The 21280-nt window shown below is 37.0% G+C and overlaps 1 protein-coding gene across 1 annotated transcript in view; it reads right to left on the bottom strand.

Annotated features, from left to right (window-relative positions):
- The window catches only part of STIM2 (stromal interaction molecule 2), a 162318-nt gene that overhangs the window by 65307 nt on the left and 75731 nt on the right, over positions 1-21280 (bottom strand). Inside the window, exon 3 of the mRNA XM_027836515.1 lies at positions 14477-14591. Coding sequence (XP_027692316.1) covers positions 14477-14591 — 115 coding nt within the window. The remainder of the gene's footprint in view (positions 1-14476; positions 14592-21280) is intronic.

Here is a 21280-nt window from a genome sequence, read left to right as displayed (position 1 = left end):
GATGGATGGATGGATGGATGGATGGATGGATGGATGGATGGATGGATTTAATGAATGAACAAATGAATACAAAATGTAAGGGTTGGGTTGAAAGCAACCTATCCCATTTAGCCCCAAAACATTTATCCAGCGGGAATACCCCTATAGTGCTTAGCCCTGATATATTTATGATGTGAAAATACATCCCAGCCAATCAATCATCCATCAAATACTTATAGGTTAAGTGTGAAAAATCCTTGACAGCTATTGGATAAACTGCACTTATATTGCACAACTTGTGTTGTGCTGTTCGTCCTTTGTTTTCAAAGAGGACCAATGACATCACAGGGTGATCTGGCTTGTTCATGAACTGGATTTAAGTGAGGCAGAGCTTCACTCTCTTTCAGAGTCATCAAAGTCCAGTGGTAAGACAAAAGTCAGGATGGATGACCTTTGAGTCTTTGATGTCTGACCAAGCTCTAAGTGCTCCAAAGCACCTGTTTTAGCCACCTTATGGATAAGGGATATGGCAAAATTCAGTGAAGAGGTGTATAAAACCAGAGAGCTAGTTCAGAACCCAAGAGATTCAAATAAGTAAGAAGACCTCAGACTTTCCCTTCCCCTTGACCAAAGACCACTCCAATTCTTTAAGTCCAGCTGGCTTCATATGCTCCCATCTGCCTCCTAGTAGTATCCCTAGAACAGCTGACAGAAGAGCCAAACACAGACTGTACACAGATTCATAGCTCTACAAAGAGTTCAGGAGATGACTAACATAACAAAAAAAATCTTAAGGACTTCAGTAAAAGGACTTCTGGGAACTATTATCCCTTTCTTACACATGCTCTCTAAGCTTAAGACTATTCTCCCCTGGAAATTGTATGTACTGGAGAGTATGTCACAGACTTTGGGAGGAGGAAAGGAAGACATTTTGTACAAACTGTTTATATAATACCACCTCAGTAAAATATCCTTTTCTAAAAAGCCATTTAAATCTGCCTAAGTGATATCACCCTCTTATCATGAGAGAAAAGCCATTAGTAGAGGCTTCTAAAATTTATATGATTAGGAAGACACCTACATACACATAGTCAGGAATACCCTAGATAGGGGGAGGCGGGGGAAGACCTGTGGCCTTCCAGGTCTTTGAGTGCCTTTTGACTGTGTCTAAGTTTTACAAAACAAATCCTTTTATTGAGGGGATGTGTTCTGTGAAGCCAAGATTCAGTCAAAGAACTGCACTTGAGGACCTAGAGGGCCCCTGCAGCCTCAAGGCTGCAGATTCCCCAACCCTGCCCTACAGCCCAAAGAGAACCTAGAAACCATGATCTGGGGACTCCACTCCTCACTAGGAGTAAGAGTTGAAACAGTAGATCGAGAATGCCCTACAAAAATAATTTGAGAGATGGCACTAGCAAATAGCAGGGACAGGAAAGGCTAACTCTTCTAACTATACTACTTCAGTAAAATAGCCCTTTCTAAAAGCTTAGTGAGCTGGACGTAGTCAGATTTAAAGGAAGCTAAGGATTCTAAGAGAAAAGAACATATTCTAGTCAGCAGTGATTCAGTTTAGGGGTTCAGGGATCCTGGAACCCCAAAATCACAACACGCAGGTCCTGACTGAAAGAATTCGACCCAAGTCTTCTTTCAGTCAAAGACAAGGTTTATCAGAGCACTGTTATATTGGGCAGACTCTTAAGGAGTCTGAACATGGGAAAGCAGTGGCTAGATTATAAGAATCTAAACCGTGGCTAGATTTTAGGAATCTGAGCTTCTTAATGGAGACAAGGTGGACCTTATATACAGAAAGACTGTGGGAGGGACCTAGAAGTGGCCAGTAAACTGGGGTGAACAGAACTCCTGGGACCTGGACCTCATGGCCAAGGGAGAATGTAGCCTAGCTAGGATTAAGGGTGGGAAATGGCCACGGGCCATACGGGGACAATGGAGGGGAGACTGGGTGTAGCCCAAATGAAAAGCCAGTTGATGGGATTACAGCCTCAGGTGAACACCAGAGATTTGGCCATGTAGGAAAGTCCAAGGTTTTTCCTTTCTGGGGCCCAGATTCCAACCCCATCAAGTAGGACAGCCTGTACAAAATCACAGCCATGGAAAGTCATGTATGCACAACAGTCAATAGGACAGCTTGGACAGTAGAATGTGGGATGGAAAGAAATATATAGTAAATCTAGCAAGGCAGATTGAAGTCAGATTGTGAAGGGATTTAGTCATAGAGATAAGAAATATCTTCTACTTGAAATATGCTAGAGATAGAGCAGCAGATAACTTCTTGGCTTGTTTACATCTTAATCTTTTACAACAGAAAAGAAAAGTGTTTTATCATGCTACCTTCAGAGTAAAAAGAAAAACTAAGGACTGGAGAGACTTGGTGTTTGGAAGACAATCATGTACTACTAAGAAAAACAAGGTGAAAGCAGAGATACTCAATCCCTATTTAATTGGTATGCTTTCATCTTCACCAACAAGGAAAACAAAATCTTCCAACAGGAAAATGCAGAAAAATTGTGAAGAGGGAATTATGCCAGAAATAGGTTAAGAGCCAGTAAAAAAGTACCTAGATCCTCTAAATGAGTCTAAGTCTCCTGGATCAGATGAATAACAATCCAGGGTAGTAACATTAAGATATGGGTGGCATTCAAAGGTTTACAAAATGTTTTATATACTTAATCTTATTTGACACTCACAACTACTTGGTTGAAGGCAACCTCACCCCACCAGATGAAAAAACTGGAGCTCAGAGAGATTAAATTACTTGACCAAAAGTAATGAAAGGACCTAGAGATCTAACCACTGAAGTGAGTGATCTTTAAGAAGAAGAATGGAAAAAAAAACCAGAAGACTTGAAATGGGTAGATGTTGTAATTTTCTTTCTCTTTTTTATCTTTCTTTTTTTTTGTTTATGGTAATTTTTATATTTTTTTTTTGTTTTCAACATTTACTTCCACAAGATTTTGAGTTCCAAATTTTCACCCCATCTCGCCCCTCCCCCCACCCCAAGATGGCATGCATTCTAAATACCCCTTCCCCTAGTCTGCCTTCCCTTTGCTCTCTCCCCCCCCTTCTCTTATCTCCTTCCCCTTCAATTTTCCTGTCGGGCAGGATGGATTTTTGTACCCCATTTCCTGTATTTCTTATTTCCCAGTTGCATGTGGAAACATTTATTTTAAACATGTGTTTTTAAAACTTTGGGTTCCAAATTTTCTCCCTTCCTCCCTCCCCACCCACCCTCATTGATAAGGCAAGAAACTAAATATAGGTTATATATGTGCAGTTATGCAAAACAATACCATAGTAGACAGGCTGTGAAAAACTAACTCTATTTCCCTTAATCCTATCCCGCCCACCCAATTATTCTATTCTTTCTTTTGACCCTGTCCCTCCTTAGAAGGATTTGCTTCTGATTACTCCCTTTCCAAATCTGCCTTCCTCTCTATCCTTCCCTTACTCTCTTGTCCCCTTCCCCCCCTGTTTTCCTGTAGGGTAAGACAGATTTCCACACCCAACTGAGTGTGTATGTTATTCCCTCCTTAAGCCAAATCCTATGAGAATAAGATTCACTCATTCCCTCTCACCTTCCCCCATTTCCCCTCCACTGTAAGAGCCTTTTCTTTTCTGGGGTTTTTTTTTTTTGTGGGATAATTTGCCCCGTTCTACCTCTCCCTTTCTCCTTCTCCTAGTATATTCCTCTCTCACCCCTTAATTTTATTCTCCAGATATGACCCCTTCATTTTCAACTCACCCTGTACCCTCTATCTATATCTATATATACGTACATATAATTTTTATCCTCCAACTACCCTAATACTGACAAAAGGTCTCATGAGTTACAAATATCATCTTTCCATGCAGGAATGTAAACAGTTCAACCTTAATAAGTCTCATATTATGATTTCTCTTTCCTGTTTACCTCTTCATGCTTCTCTTGAGTCTTGTAATCTGTAAGTCAGATTTTCTATTCAGTTCTGGTCTTTTCATCAAGAATGTTTGAAAGTCCCCTATTTCACTGAATGACCATTTTTTCCCCTGAAGGATTATACTCAGTTTTGCTGGGCAGGTGATTCTTGGTTGTAATCCTATCTCCTTTGCCCTCCAGAATATCATATTCCATGCCCTGCGGTCCCTTAATGTAGAAAAAGCTAAATCTTGTGTTATCCTGATTGTGTTTCCACAATACTTGAAGTGTTTCTTTCTGGCTGCTTGTAATATTTTCTCCTTGACCTGGGAACTCTGGAATTTGGCTACAATATTCCTAGGAGTTTTCCTTTGGGGATCTCTTTCAGGAGGAGATCAGTGGATTCTTTCCATTTCTATTTTGCCCTCTGGTTCTAAAATATCAGGACAGTTTTCCTTGATAATTTCTTGAAAGATGATGTCTAGGCTCTTTTTTTGATCATGGCTTTCAGATAGTCCAATAATTTTTAAATTTTCTCTCCTGGATCTATTTTCCAGGTCAGTTGTTTTTCCAATGAGATATTTCACATTGCTTTCTAATTTTTCATTCTTTTGGATTTGTTTTACAGTGTCTTGATTTCTCATAAAGTCACTAGCTTCTAATTGCTCTATTCTAATTTTTAAGGAAGTATTTTCTTCAGTAATCTTTTGGACTTCCTTTTCCATTTAGCCAATTTTGCTTTTTAGGGCATTCTTCTCCTCATTGGCTTTTTGGACCTCTTTTGCCATTTGGGTTAGGCTATTTTTTAAGGTGTTATTTTCTTCAGTATCTTTTTGGGTCTCCTTTAGCAAGCTGTTCACTTGTTTTTCATGATTTTCTTGCAACACTCTCAGTTTTTCCTTTACTTCTCTTACTTGCTTCTCAAAATCCCTTTTGAGCTCTTCCAAGGCCTGGGACTGATTCATATTTTTCTTGAAGGCTTTGGATGTAGGAGCTTTGGCTTCATTGTCTTCTCTGGTTGTATGTTTTGATCTTCTTTGTCACCAAAGTTAGATAATATAGTCTGATTCTTTTTGTGCTCCTTACTCATGATCCCAGCCAATTACTTGAGTTTTAAACTCTTTGTTAAGGTAAAAGTCTGTTTCCAATGTGGAGAATGCACTGTCCCAAGCTTTGGGGGTTTGTACAGCTGTTTTACTTCTAGGGAACTGAAAATTTTCAGTTCTTCCAAGGTGGTATCATAAGGGGTGAGGAGTTTCCTCTCCACAGCCACAACAAGCTCCACTGAACCAGCGGTCCTCCTCGCCCCAGGACCGCCCCTCAGAACTGTGACCCAGATCCAAGCACTGGCAAAGCAAGAGATTCCTGCCTCAGCACTAGCAAAGAGATCTCTGCAATCCCCCTCTGATCAGCCACTCGATTCCCCCTCAGTCTGTGGGCCAGAAGCTCAGGAAAAAGCCGCGGCCCCAGGCCGCACTCGAGACTTGCGGCTGAGACCTAGCTCCTCTCTCATTGCAGTCACAGACTTTTCCCACTGACCTTCTAAGTTGTCTTTGGCGTTCAAGGGTTGAGAAGTCTGGAAACCGCCACAGCTGCCCACGATTCAGTCCTCTGAGGCCTGCTCCAGGGTCGCTGCAGCCTGTGCGCCCACGCCAAACTGTGCTCCTCTCCCCGCTCGGCGCAATGTATCTTTCCGATCAACCATCCAGGCTCTCTTTGGCTGGAAATCTGTTTCACTCTGTCTTTTTGTGGGTTCTGCTACTTTAGAATTTGTTTAGAGCTATTTTTTTAGTATTTGGAGGGCTTTGGGAGAAAGCTCAAGACAGTCACTGCTTTCCCTCCGCCATCTTGGCTCCGCCCCCCAGATGTTCTAATTTTCAAAAGAGAAAACCTGAGATTTTGGAAACCAGATTAATAAACTTGATGAAAAGGTGGAAATGTTTACTGGGACTTCTAACAAATCTAACAGAATAATATCATTTCCTTTAAAAAAAAAAAAACTAAGTTACTATACAATATATCAGGAAATGCTATAGACATAGTCTATGTTTTAACAAAGCACTTGCAAAATCACTCATAATATCCATCACACTTACCTTTTCCCCACTGGAAAAATGTACTTCATCTTTGAAACTATCCTATACACTGATATGTGAGTTTCTCCTTTATCTTGCCTGGATCAAAGTAGTCTTCCACCTTACTTCTCTTTACTCCCTGGCCATCTCCAAATGATGCCATGATCACAACAGTATGCCTAGAGCTTAGTATAGTGTGTGGCACATATTAAGTGCTTATAAGTGTTTTATTTATCCACCTGTCATCTATCCATCCATCTAACCTTGTGGGGAAAAATGTGGAAATCTGGCATGAATGACAGAACAATTAGCAGGACCTGAATTAGTAAACAAAGAATATTGATCACCTTGAGAAAGGTACTCTAACAGTAATTCTACAGAGTTCTACCTAGCCTAGAGATTTATTCCACATTTTTATCAGTCTTGGATAAGGCTAGGTGGCATGCTTACCAAATAAGCAGATAAGACAAGGCAGAAATAGACAGCTAATACTGGAATCTAAAATAGTCTCAACAACCTAGAACAAAACAAGATTAATTTTTGCTTGTTAGGTTTTGCAAATTTATCGCCATACCCTACATCTAGTCACAGAAACTCCCTACCTTTGATATAGACTGCCAACGTGTCTATGCCTTATCATTTTAGAGAGATTCCTACAGCAGTGAGAGGTTAGGTGACTCATCTCTGATCATACAGTATTTGTTAGTCAAGATCTACATTGAGGTGTTCCTGAATCCAGGGGCAGCCAGCCCCGCTATCCACTATACCAGACTTTATAGATTAAATTTTATAAAGACAGATGTAAAGTATTCAATTAGATCTTTTTTTAAAATAGCTGCTAATAAAATAATAGGATGAGAGAGATCTAGATTAACTATTTCTATGGAAAAAACCTTAAGAGTTTTAATTGATAAGGTCAAAATGGCTACTACCCCCAAAGCGACAATCCTCACTTTAATGAAATTTATAACTAGAACAAATTTGGCATTGGCCACATTGTATCTACTCTAATGACTGGATCATCCTTGACCACAGTTTTTGGTTATAGGCACCAGAGAAAAACTGACAGGTGAGAATATACACCAGAGTAAGCCTAAAAAAAGGGGACTTCACATGTCTGGAAACTGTGACATATGAATAACAACAAAAAAAAATGGGTATGTTCAGTCTAGTAAAGATTAAGAATTGGATAGAATATGCTAACTACCTTCAAATATTTGAAAGGATCTCATGGGGAAGACATTCTACCTGTTTCTAGAGGGGAACCCAAAATAAAGCAGCATAATCTTGTACCAATATTGGGGAACTTCTAGGGAATCGGTGGACTAAGAATAAAAATGACTGCCCCACAAAATAGAGATCTCTTTCAGTCAAAATCTTAAAGCAGTAATAGCTGGAAGACAAATTTCTCAGATAACCTAAAGAACCAATTTGTGCATAATGTAGAAGACTAACCTAGATAGCCTCTAATATCCTGTCTAAATATGAAATTTGAAATATGGCTTACTGCTATAAAAATTTTTTAAATGGTAGGATAATATAACTCCTGCCCAAAACTTCAAGAGATTTTGTCTTCAAGCTGTCACCTACACTGTGGTTTTAGGATACACCCTTCTGGATGTTAATATTGCTAGGGAAAATAAGCCAAGATCAAGTCAAGAAGCATTTATTAATTGCTTCCTTTACGCCAGGCTCTGTTCTAAGTGCTTGGGATATTAAAAAAGGCCAATAGATAAATAGACTCCTCCTTTGGGGCATTCACAGTCTAACGGGGGAGACAAGCAAAAAGCCATTCAGGATCAATTAGTGAAACTCTCAGAGGGAAGCCACTAAGATTTAAGAAGACTGGGAAAAGTTTCTTGAAGAAGATGGGACTTTAGCTAAGATCAGAAGAAAGCCAAGAAAGCAAGAAGACATAGATGAGAAGGAAGAGTGTCTCAGGCATAGGGAAGAGCTAGTGAATATATTAATATTCTGGGTTAGGAAATAGAGTGCTCTGTGTAATGAACAGCAAGAAGGTCAGTTTCACTAAATCACAGAGTATGTAAGGAGGAATAAGCTGTAAGAAAACTGGAAAGGTAGAAGGGGCCAGGTTGTGATGGTCTCTGAATGACAAAGGATTTTATATTTGATTTTAAAGGTGATAGGAAGCCAATGAAGATTACTGACATGAAGGGTAACATGGTCAGACCTGAGTTTCTGGAAGATCACTTGATTGGAGAAACCTGAGGAAGGGAAATCACCCAGAATGCTATTGTAATAGTCCAGCTCTGAGATAATGAGAGCCTAAACCAGGGTGGTAGTAGTGTCAGAGGAGAGGATGGGGCACATGCAAAAGATGTAACAAAGGCAGAAATAAGAGAATTTGACAACTGATTGGATATTGGGGGTGATAGAGAGTAAACAGTCTAAGATGACACGAGGCGGGATGACTGGGAGAACAGTGAGACCCTCAGCAGTAATCTGGAAGTTTGGAAGAGGGCAGTAAAAGATTTAGTTCAATCTGAGTTCAGATTGAGATGTCCAAAAAGCAAGTGAAGTTGCAAATCTGAAGATCAGGAGAAAGGTAAGGGCTGGATAAATAAATTTGAGAATCATCAACATAGAGATGATAATTAAATCTGTGGGCGTTGATGAGATCACCAAACAAAATAAAATAGAAGGAAAAGAGAAGAGGATCCAGGACAGAGCCTTGAGGGACATCAAAGATCAAATTCTCAAGAAACTTAACCATAAAAGGGAGGAAAGATATAGCATGATAGCAAGCAGGGATAGATGGACCAAGTAAGGATTTTTTGAGGGTAGGGAAGGATGTGTATAAGCAGTAGAGAAGTAGCCAGTAGACAGGGTGAGTTGGAACACTATGCTAGGTGCTGGCTATACAGACAAAAATTAAATAGTTACTACCCTAAAAGCATCTTAATTCTGTCAAAGGAGATAACAGGTAAATAAATAAGTATACATAAAATATCCAAGATAAATTCAAATGGTTTTTTATTGCCTTTGATAGAGAAGGAACTAGTATTTGGATGGATTAGAAATAGTTTCTTATAGAAAATGGAGTTTGAGTAGAATTTTGAAAGAAACACAAGATTCCAAGAAGTTGAAAAGAAGTGCATTCCAAGCATGAAGACTGGAAATAAGTTGTGTATAAAGAGAAGGGAAAGGCTTATTTTGGCGGGACCACAGATTACAGAAAGGAGAATAGTGAATAATAATGTTAGCTAGGGTAGAACTAGATTGTGAAGGACTATAAAAACCAAAGAGAAGAATTTATATTTGATCCTAAAGACAACAGAACACTCCTGGAGTTAATGGAGTAGGGAAGTGACATATATTCAATTTTTTAAAAATTGTTTTGATGGCTATGTGGAAGATACAATGGAGAAGGGAAGACTTGAGGCAGGGAGATGAATTAGGAGACTACTGCAAGAGACCAGGCAAGAGGTAATGAGGGCCTGAACAAAGGTGAAGGCTGTGTGATGGAAGGAATCCAATGTGAGAGGGGTTGCTGTGGTAGAAACAAGATTTAGCAAGTGACTGAAAAAGTGTGGTGACAGAGAGGTCAGACCAAGTATAAGAACACAGGATGCAAACCAGTGTGATTTGGCCATGAGGGAATAACCAGCAACCTGGAGATGAGTCAAGTTGCAAAGGCCTGCCTTTCACAGTCTCTCCTCTAATTCTCTAATTCTGCTTGGAGTTCAGAAGTCCATGTAGCCTCATGTCTGAATATGCTCTGCTAGGTCTAGGAAGGATAATTCACTATAATCCTTTTACAGAGATAATTATATGCTTCACTTCTTTAGGATTATTGTTAAAAATAGAAGGACCAGGGGTGTGTCCAGGAAATATATATATGCATATATATGAAAAGTTCACTTTTCTCTGTGATCAAAGTATGAGCAGCTATACCTTTGCATTTCCCACAATGCCTAGCAGCAACTACACACATAATTCAATATATACTTATTTGTGGTTCTACTAACTGTACATTCATATGATTGGAATGTTTAGTTTTTTTCCTAGTAGTACTCAGCATTTCCTTGTTTTTATAACTAAGTACATACTCTTTCAACACAACTGATAAGGGTTGGAATGCGATTACAGAAGCACAGAGAGTTAGATATTTCTGAATAGTAATCAACTCTATGGCCCTAGTTTTATTAGTACCATTTTCTAAGCAAATGAACTAACTAGCCATTCACCTGTATTTAATATAATATTTATCAAAAGAGAGGGAACTTACTTTCATATAAGATTCCACTTTCATTTAGGACCACATTTTATCACAAGTAAAAATCTATTTTAGAGAATAGCAGTTGCCATAATCTTCCTAAAGGTTACAAATTTAACAACAAATTATCAGGAACTTATTCTTTATACCTAAGAGGAAGCATAATACAATATTAATAGTCAGAACACTTGGGTTCTAGTCTTGGTCATACCACTCAAACAATCCTTTAATGAATAACAAAATGTTAACTTCATCTGCCCTAAATATCTCACAAGTTTGTTGTAAGGACCCAATAAGATAACAGATGTGAAAGTACACTGTCAATCATAAAGCACTATTCAAATGTGAGGAATCATCATTGTATTTAACCTAAATTTCCTCTGATAAAATCTGAACTCATCTGCTCATTATCTTCAAAGGAGACAGAGAAGACTTGATCTCAGGATTAGCTCTCTAGATAAGACACTTTTATTTGCTTAAAAACTAGTATTAAATTGAACTATATCCTTTTCTTTTCCCCACATGAGTAACTCAGATCCTTTATATCTCCCCCCCAAAAAAGTAATCATTTAATAGCACTTTTCTACACTTTCTCCAAGACCGGTAGAGCCTTCTTTAGTTCTGAAGCCCAGAAATGTACACAAAGTTCTTAAAAAAAAAAAAAAAAGCATCTAACTGGAATACTGTAGGAAAGATTACTTCATAGTTCTTATAAATACTATGTTGCATATTTATTCTACTACTCAGTATTCTTACTAACAAAGCACAGTATTAATGAAGTAGTGTGTTTTTCACTGTGAAACCTAAAATCTTCTCAGTCATTCTTGTACATAATTCTTTCCATTGCCATTTTTTCATGGGTAGACTTATTTTTAATTTATTTCTCACATTTATCAAAATCATTTTGAATTCTGTTATGACATTCCAATATAGTTCACTTTCACTGAACTGTTGTCATTTGCAAAACAAACAAGTAAACTTTCTTGTGATGATGGAAATATCCAGTATAATAATACAAATGTTAAATTATGAACCAATACAAGTATACCTTTATGACAATACTTCATTTCTCTCCAGTTGACAATTATCCAACAATAAACAATCTCTAGGATCAGAGGTTCTTAATGTTCTTAGGGTCATGAGCCCCTCAGGCAGTCTGGTGGAGCTTATGGATCCATTCTCACAATAACATTCTAAAATATATAAGACTAAGGAAAATAAAGATGTAACTTTTCCCTTTGTCAGTTAAAAGGATCCCCTGAAATATTAACAATGAACTATTTCAGGGTCTATAAACCCCAAGTTAAGAACTCCTTCTTAAGATTCAGACTTCCATAAAGATATGTAATGATCTAATTAGATTCATATTTTTTCATTTTCTTGTTGAATTTTTGATGTAGGAGACAGCCAGAAGGTGTAATGGATAGAGCACTGGGCCTGGAGTTAGGAAAATCTCAGTTCAAATTCAGTCTCAGACACTTAGTAGTTGCATGACCCTGTTTATATCTCGTTTGCCTCTGTTTCCTCATCTATAAAAAGGAAATAATAATAGCACCTGCCTCTCAGGATTGTTGTAAGGAACAAATAAGATACATGTAAAGCATTTCAGCAAACTTTAAAGAACTATATAAACTTAGCTATTATTATTAATATTATCATCATCATTATTATCTAAGACACAAGTTCAGCTGAAAATAGTTACCACTGAATTGATTAAATTCCCTTAGCGAATGATGGGCCCCATAACTGAACTTTTTAGAAAATTTTAGTTACCACTTAAAGCACCAAAACTTTTATTTAAACAATTTTTGACAGAAATTGTTCTAAGACATACTATATACACCCCAATCTCTAGTAACAGAAAACACTAAACCTATTTTGATAGATTCAGGTCATAATATAAATATCAATTATTCTACCATGATACTGCCTTCAGAATTATATAAGGCCTCTTACAGTAAGTGGTGCCAGACTGCTTTCTTTCTCTTTATAAGTCTTTGACTCACTGTTTAGAGTACATACTACTATAATATGCCTACAACATGATACACATGTATATAAGCACAAACCTACATATGCATATAAACAGTGAAGTACGTATGTTGTCTGTGTGTACTTAAGAATAGGAATTAATGTCTTTGTGCTTCTACATCAGGACAAACATTCAGTATTTACATTACATGCATATATGTTTGTACATATACAATACTAGAGCTTCCTTTAACTTTGAGTGACTCTCAAGAATGCCCTCGCTGCTTTTAAATTGCTACTTGATTTTCTACGTTCTAATGTCAATGATGAATTGAGAAATGCTCCTATAAAATTAAGCACACAGCCTCTGTGATCATCATTGTGTTAAAACCCTGACACTGAGTTCACTGAGAGTGCTTTTTCACTTATTCTGGGGTCATAAAAAGATACAAATTTGAAATTATTAGACATCAGATTTCTAAATAAATGGATTATTGTAAAATATTTAACATTCTTCCTTGGTTTCTTAATTCTATTACCTTATCAGAAACAGAAATTAGTTCAATAAGTACTTTGCAAAGTCGTGCTAACTGTTACCTAGTTGAGAAGGCATTCTCAAAAAATTAATGTCATATTAATTTCTACTCAGTAATTGTTTACGGGTGATAAGCTTATATAAAAGAAATAAGGTTATTCCTTATTCAAATAAAAGCATTTAAAGGACTTCTTTCACACAAGTTAGACATAAATATTAATAAGGAACAATAAATTTACTATATAAATTATCAAAATAATAACAAAGGCATTAAGTATTCTGTAACAGCATCCCGATTTTCTTGAAAGTGTGTAAATCACTGAAAATGGATTTTAAGATGACTAGAATATTTTAAAAATCATGTTTTATCAGGTCTTTCTACTTTCATTTTAGTTTCCTATATCATCAATCTACTGTTCACAGATTTTTTTGTTCCTTTTACAAAATATGAAGGTTTAAAATAATTATTCAGTAAATATTCACTTTACCTTCATTTGAGTCAATTAACCATTCATCCCCTTTTAATAAACAATATTTTTATTTCCATTTCTCTTGTTTTATATATAACCATAAACTACTAGGTGTTTATATTTGGAAAAGGGAAAAAAAGACCACCTGGAAAATCAAAAAATCTATAAGTTCAATGTCTATATCCAGAAAATTATTAGAAAAATGTTCTCTATATTTTAATTTCCCTTACATATTTTGCATATTTAATATTATTTCTTTAGCTTTACTATCTGTATTCCCAAATGTTTTACTATTTCTTTCCTTCCAGTTTTCACATTTTTCTTTATTATATGTATCAAATAATATGTTATCCTACAACTGCTTTCCAACTTTAAGACTAGAGATTTGAAAAAGAAAAGTACCATGGAATGGAATGGGAACATACTTATTAAGTGCTTACTGTGGGCCAAGAAATGTACTAAGTGCAAGGGATACCAAGAAAAAAGGCAGACAATCTCTGCTCTCAAAAAGCTCATGCTCTAATGGGGGGAGTATATACATAAAGGAGGATAGAGTTCATGCCAAAATGGAATGATCAAGTGACACTTGGGTTCTGGTAGGGTATGTAGTTGGTCAGATGGCAAAGCCCTGAGGACCTTGGGAAGCAATGGCAGGACAAATGGTCCCAGACCAAGAGAATAGTGGGTCCAAGAGTCAAAGCAGAGTGAGGATCTGGGATACATCCAGTAGAACTGGGGATGAAGGACTTATCAATATCCATCTGAGACTGGGCGTCATTCAGTACAGTTGTTAGATAAATACAAGTTTAAGAACTATATGAAACTTAAAAGCAATAGAGGTCAATGATCCAAATGAATTACAATTCATGGCTTCTCCCCTCCCCATGTACTAATGATTCCAACACCTATTAAAACCTTCACCAGAGTCTGGGTAGGGTCAGGAAAAGGAGACAGAATTTAAATCAGTCAACTTGGTCAAAAAAAGTCAAAACTACTCGCAATAATTAGATTCTAGCATTACCTAAGCATTTTAATACTTGTCTCTCCTAATCAAAAGTTATTCAAAAGTGTTTTACTTGAATAAATATTTATCTAAGTGACTGATAAACTAAATAGGTCCATAAATAAATTAATTCTTAAAATGCTGAAAACTTATCACCAGATACAGTCATTTATAGAACATCATTGATGAAATAAATTCTTTTATTTAATGTTTTGGGAAAAGCCACAAGTTAACAAAAATTGAATGGGGAAAAGATGAAAAGTTTAAATCTTAACATTTTCAGTTTTTCTTACCTTCTGATGTTTTCCATCTTTTCCATAAGTCTTCAACAGTAATATGTTTATCTTCTCTATGCAGATGGCTATGTTTATTAGTAGCATCCTTATATTTCATATCTTCTCTGATAAACTATAGAAAAGAAAAGTCTAGGTTAAATACTAGTAATCCTAGAAGGAAAATCAAATGTTATTCTTAGTGAATTGGGGAGGAGAACACTCAACTGAACTGCTACAGAAAAAAAAAAGTCCTATATTTTATTATGTATGGATATGATTAGATAACTTCTGAGATTGCCTCTAAAACTGAGACCGTCTAGATACCAGAAAAAGATAAGTTTGGTCTGAACATGATGAAGAACATAAGGTTGATGACAGAAGTAGAAGGAGATAATTACTGGCTGAAGTGATCCCTCGTCAAGTCAGGAAATAGGAAGTCTAATTGTTTAAATGGCACCCTGAGTACCAGCAGCGTGCAGTGAAATTAAAAAACAACATTTACTTCTTTACTATGAAATATCTTTTACTGCAGAAAAGGAAAAGGAAAAACTAATCTATTTACATTAAAATTTTAAAGAAGTTTTTCAGACTTCTTTTTAAGATAAATCACCAATTCTTGTTTTTAAAAACTAGTGGAATATTTTCATGCTATAAATCTAACAGTTTTTGATAAAATATTATTCAAATAATTCCTAGTTACAATATATTCTCAAATATACTTCTGTACACATACTTGTACCACACAGGTCCACATATTTAGAGCTGGAAGGGACCTAAGAGACAATCTAGTCCACCTTGCCCACACCTTCTGACTTTGCAGCTAAAGAAACAGAGTCACACAAAGTGCCGTGATGTGCCCAGTTACACAGACACCAAGTGACACAGTCATGATTTGCAAAGACACAAGATATCACATATGAGGATGGCACGCCATGTGTGAAGCACAGAATTTGGAATATATAGTACGAGAAGAGAAGTAATGTCTAATGAGGCTCAAAAGAAGTGCTACCTTGACTAGATGTCATTTGACCCACCAGATCCAACAAAGCATCTATGATGCACCCTTCTCATGCAAGGCACTATTCTATACACCAAGGCTACAAAGACAGCCTGAAAAATAACCTCTGCTGACAAAGAGTTTACATTCTACTAAAGGCACATGACATGTAAACACACAAGTATACAAGGAAGAAGAATGTAATAATAACTAAGAGACCTAGAGAGGTCTCCTACAATGCGTGTGTGTATGTATATATGTCTATAACATAAATCTTAAAAGAAGATAAGAATTCTAAGAGACAAAGGTGGGGAAATAGTGTATTCTAGATATGGGGAGAGTTGGGGCAGCTTATGCAAAGGCAGAGAAGCTGGTCATAAAATGTCAAGTTTGAGAACAGCAAGAAAGCTAGTCTAATTAGAGCACAGAGGGAATGAAATAGAGCAATGTGAAATGAACTTGGAAAGGCAGACCAAAGCCAGACTGGGAAGAGTGTTCAATGCCAGGCTAAAGAGTTTGTCTTTCATCCCAGAGACAATAGTGAGCCACTAAAGGTCCTTGAGCACAAGAGTAAGAGAGTCCATCTTTTGGCATCTGTGTGGAGGACAGACTGGAGTGGAAGAGAAACTAGAAACAAGGAAATCAATAGTTCAGGTAAGAGGTAATAAAATTCTGAGTTATGGTGGTGACTGCATGAATGGACAGAAACAAACAGATGTTAAGTTATGTGGTCAAAGGAGAACTGACAAGTTTGGCACCTGACTGACTGGCTACGGAAGGTGATCAAAGATGACTCCAAGGTTATGAATCTGGATGACTGGAAAGTTGGCAATGCCCTACACAGAAAGAAATAAGTTTGTAGAGGGGTGGGTTTAAGAAGAATACCAAATTCCATTTTAGACATGAAAAATGAAACTGAATCTAAAATACCTAGAGGACCTTCATTTGGAAAAGTTCAACAAGCAACTGGTAATGGACAGGCTATCACTCAGGAGTAAAATACAGAACAAGATATATCGATTTGAGAGTCATCTATACAAAGATCATAATTAAACCCATAAGAGCTAATGAGATTCTCAAGTGAAAGAGTACATGTAGAATAAGAAGGCCCAAGACAGAAGTTCAGTGGGAAACTCTTCTTAGAAAGCAGAATATGGACAATAATTCAGCCAAGAAGACTGAAAGGCAACAAGAGACAAGAGACAAGAGACAACCCAGAGAGGAAAGAGTATCCATGATTAGAAGGTAGTCATCAACGTCAAATGGTAAAGAAAGCACGAGTAAGAACTGAGAAAAACTCTTGCAATTTTGCAATTAAGATATCATTGGTAACCTCAAAGAAGCCAATTTCAATTGAATGTTCAAGTCAAAAACCATATTAAAGGGGGTTTATAACTGAGTGATAAGAGGAAGAAGTTCAGAGTAAAAACAGCATTTGGCCTAAAACACAGTAAATTTAGAGTTCTGGGCTGATATTTTGAGCCCAAATGTACGATTTAAAATTTATCCTTTAAAATTTCTCTTTAGACATATCCCACCATTATAGCCTGTCAAGAGTGAACAAAGAGGTCACAAACAGCTGGATACAAGTCCAAGACATTGTTACAAAAGTCAAAGGAGATAAAGAATCTATTAAGAAATAAGATAAGATGTTTCGTTGCAAGAGCATTAACTGCAAGCTGTATGCATGTTACCTAAAATCCAAATCCAAAGTTTCTTCACTGTGTAAAAATTAGCAGGAGTGGAGGAAAGAGATCATCACAGCAGGACAAAAAGGAATTAATAAAACAGGGATAATAATAGCACCTAGCTCCCAGAATTGTTGTGAGGATTAAATGAGATATTTGTAAAACTCTTAGTACGGTGCTTGGCACACCATGGAAACTATATAAATGCTTCTTGTTCTTGTTGTTAATAATAAATGTTTGTTGACTGACAAGTGGTACAAAATGGGAAATTCTCTCCCCTTCTATACATTCCAGCTTATCAATTCTCCAACTGAGATCTGATGGCAGAATACAGTGAGACTAGCACTACACATTATCAGGTACATTAGATAATAAAATACATTGATTCAATTAAAATTAAAAGAAAGAGAAAGCCTGTGCTATTTAAATAAACCGAACTTGAAATGGATTTGCTGGATTTGGAATCAAAGAACATAAATTTGAATCCTGATTCTGCAGTTGGCCACCTGGGTAACCAAACATAAGTTATTTAACTTCTCTTGGCCTCAATTTCCTCATTCATAAAATCAGAGTACTGAACAGTATCTTTTCTAGCTCAAAATCTATGGTACTATGATCTTAGTTGATTACATTGTGCACACAAAATAAACATCATAATCTGATACTTACAACTGTAGTGTTTTTGAGATTATGCAAACAAATCAACAAGTTAATTGCAGCTTAACTTCCAAACTCTGTTGAAAGGAACTAAGTGATCCTGAAAATGTATGGAGCACTTGACAAAAAGTCTCATTCCTATATTACATAAATACAGAATTTTAGAAACAGAGCAAGTCACCATTAGAGAAAAAAAAAAAACACCTCAAAATACTACCAACACCTAGTCATCCAGTCTCTACTTGACAGCTTTGAGTAACAGACAGCATACCACCTTTGGGGCAGTACTTTATTCTTATAAACAATTCTAATTATTAGGAAGCTTTTTCTTACAATCAGCCAACTCTGTCTCTCTTCAAATGCCACTTATGCCCTCTAGAAAGGAGCTGTGTAACACAGTTGATAAAGAACCTTCAAGTGTCACCAATGACATATAGTGGCTACATGACTCTGGGCACTTTATTTCACCAGGCAGCTCGATGGTACAGTGGATAGAGTATCAGGCCTAGAATCAGGAAGACCTGAGTTCAAATCCAGCCTCAAACACTTACTAGCTTGTGTGCCTGTCTACCTCAGTTTCCTTATTTGTAAAATGAGATAGAAGGAAATAGCAAACCACTCTAATATCTTTGCCAAGAAAACTCAAATGGGATCACAAAGAGTCACATACAACTGAAAAACAACAATTTATTTAATCCCTCAGTGCACCAGGAAACTCTGTAGGCCTACAAGTTGAACAACTCCATATGATCTCTTTCCACTCTTCAATAACCCTTAGATCTTTTTTTTAAGTTTCAATTTTGCATTCTCCCTGGCCCTTCCCTCACCTATTGAAAAGGAAAGAAAAATGATAGCTACTATACATCTGAAGTCATGCAAAACATTTATGCATCAGTCACATTTGGGGGGAGGGGGCAGGAATAATTACAAATGCTTCAGTCTATAGTATAGTAATTGGGAAGACACAAAGGAACTAATTCCAGGAGGAGAAAAAGTTGGAATTATCTGAAGAGCCCTATATGGATACACAGGAAATTTATCAATTGACTTAAGATTCAAAAATAAATTATTGACTATAGAAGTAAGGAAAAGTGACAGAGGATGACTACAAAAGTGTGATATGGTCCTGTAAGATAATCACATGCCAAACTGTGTCTTCACAATATCTCCTGCATATGTCCCCCTCTCTCCACTCTCCTAGACTATCTTCTCCCCATTCAATATATCCTCTATACAGCCACCAAAAGTGTTTTCCCTAAAGCACAAAAAGCTGGTGCACAATTCCTTGGGTGCAGCCTTTTTACTGAGTCTAAGTTTTACAGAACAAATCCTTTTATTAAGGGGATTTGTTCTGTGAAGTTTGGTTTCAGTCAAAGGGCTGCACTTGAGGACCTAGAAGGTCACATGTGACCTCAAGGCCACTGGTTCCCCACCCCTGGTTTATATATTCTGAATCTACCTGTTTTGTATCTGGAGGTGGGTAGCATGTTACATTACGAGTCCTTTGGACTTGTGCTGGATCACTGGACTGATCAAAGTCCTTCACAGTTGATTATATTTACAATATTGCTATTACTATATGGACTGTTCTACTGGTCTCCTGCTCACTTCAATTCATCAGTTCAAATAAGTCTTCCTAGATTTTTCCAAAACCATTCTGCTCATCATTTCTTACAGTACAACAGTATTCCATCACAATCATACACCACAATTTGTTCAATCAATCTCCAATTGATTGGCATCCCCTCAATTTCCAACTCTTTGTCACCACAAAAAGAGCTGCTATAAATATTTTTATACATGTGGGTCTTTTTCCTTTTTCTTTGCTCTCCTTGGGGTGTAGACCTAGTAGCTTTACTGCTAAGTCAAAGGGTATGCACAGTTTTATAGCCCTTTGGGCATAGTTCCAAACCGCTTTCTAGAATGGTTAACGATCCTTTAATCTTAACACTTAGAAGATACATTAATAGAGGGAGTTTCCTCACTGTGAGCTTCATAACAATGAAATCACAGGTTCAAAACCCCCGATTTTCCCTTCTCTGTTAAAAGCGCCCTCTAAGCTAAGTAACTCAAAACTCTCTTCCACAAGATAGCCCCTCAAATGTTCAAATGTACTATGCTGTTCTCCTGCATCTTTCTCAAGACTATATCTCCAGCTTCTTCAATTATTGTACAGCATATTCTCCAGTCTCCACACAATCTTGACTGCATTCCCTATTTCACAATGCAGTTTATCAATACTCTACATGTTGTCTAAGTAGAATATAGTGGGGCTCTAACCATTTAATTGGGAAAGCTATGCTTTCTTAATATGGCCTCAGATTTCTACATGAAAATTTGTGGCTACAGTGTCACATAATGACTCATGATATTGAGTCTGTATCCTCTAAACCCTCCAGACTAGTATCAAAAACACTGGTTTCTAAGAACATCTCCTTTCTCCTGTACTTTGAAACCAAAGGATAGGTATTTTAATTTATCTTATTGAAATTTCTCTTTAAATTCAGCTCATCATTTTAGTTTGTCAAGATCTCTTCATCCCACTGATAATGGAGGATGGATCAGAGAAGAAGATTAACAGTTTCAACCCTGCTATCTTATCTAAGTACCCTGGCAAATTTCCTAAAGCAACTAAGTATGTTCTGTAGCTGTCAGAAATGGGATCTACCTGAGCACTGCAGGTTTTATTTTGCAGGGTTTTTTTTTGTTCCTGAAATTTTCTAAGTAAATCAATTTTTCAACATTTAAAACATACTCTGAATGCAATTGGGGCAATGCGCTACTTAAGGAACTTCTCAATGTACTTAAGAGTATAAGAGGAATGGGAGTCTGAACATCCCTTAAATTTAGACAAATTCCAAAGAATCTGGATGGTAATAAAATATTGTAGAAGGGTTGTAGGAAAACTTATTATCTCCTTAACATCTTGTGGTTTTACCATTCCACATCATTAGAAGTGAGAACTGCCTCCTTTACACAATGTAAATTTATACATCAAGCACCAAGAGTTGGGAGCATCCCCAGAAAGAGTTTATGCATAGAGATGTTTGGGATGAGTCTTGATGAAAACTAAGGATTCTAGGGGGTAAAGGTGAGAAGGGAAAACATTCTAGGCAAAAGGCTGTAAGATGTGTGATAGCACAAAGGCTATAAGAAACAGCATCTGGGAGATGAAGCTTCCTTTGTAAGGAAGAGCAAGTAGGTCAGTATGGTTGCACATAGAGTCAGTGCATGGGGAAAGTGATATGTAAGAAGGATGGAAAGGTAGGAAGGGGCCATAATTGGAAGGGCTTTAAATACCCAACATATAGTTTCTATTTGACTTTCAAAATAATAACAAGGAGACATAAGAGTTTATGAAATTGGGGGATGACACGGCTAGACTTGTGCTTTATGGAAAACACTTTTGGTGGCTATGTAGAAGATGTATTGAAATGAAGAGAGGATAGTCCAGGAAAGTGGAGAGAAGGGGACATATGT

This window comes from Vombatus ursinus, unplaced genomic scaffold, assembly GCF_900497805.2.
Source record: "Vombatus ursinus unplaced genomic scaffold, bare-nosed wombat genome assembly UNPS02014818.1, whole genome shotgun sequence".
NCBI lineage: Eukaryota > Metazoa > Chordata > Mammalia > Diprotodontia > Vombatidae > Vombatus > Vombatus ursinus.
The sequence above is the reverse complement of the archived record's forward strand: the minus strand, read 5'-3'. Positions and strand labels throughout refer to the sequence as shown.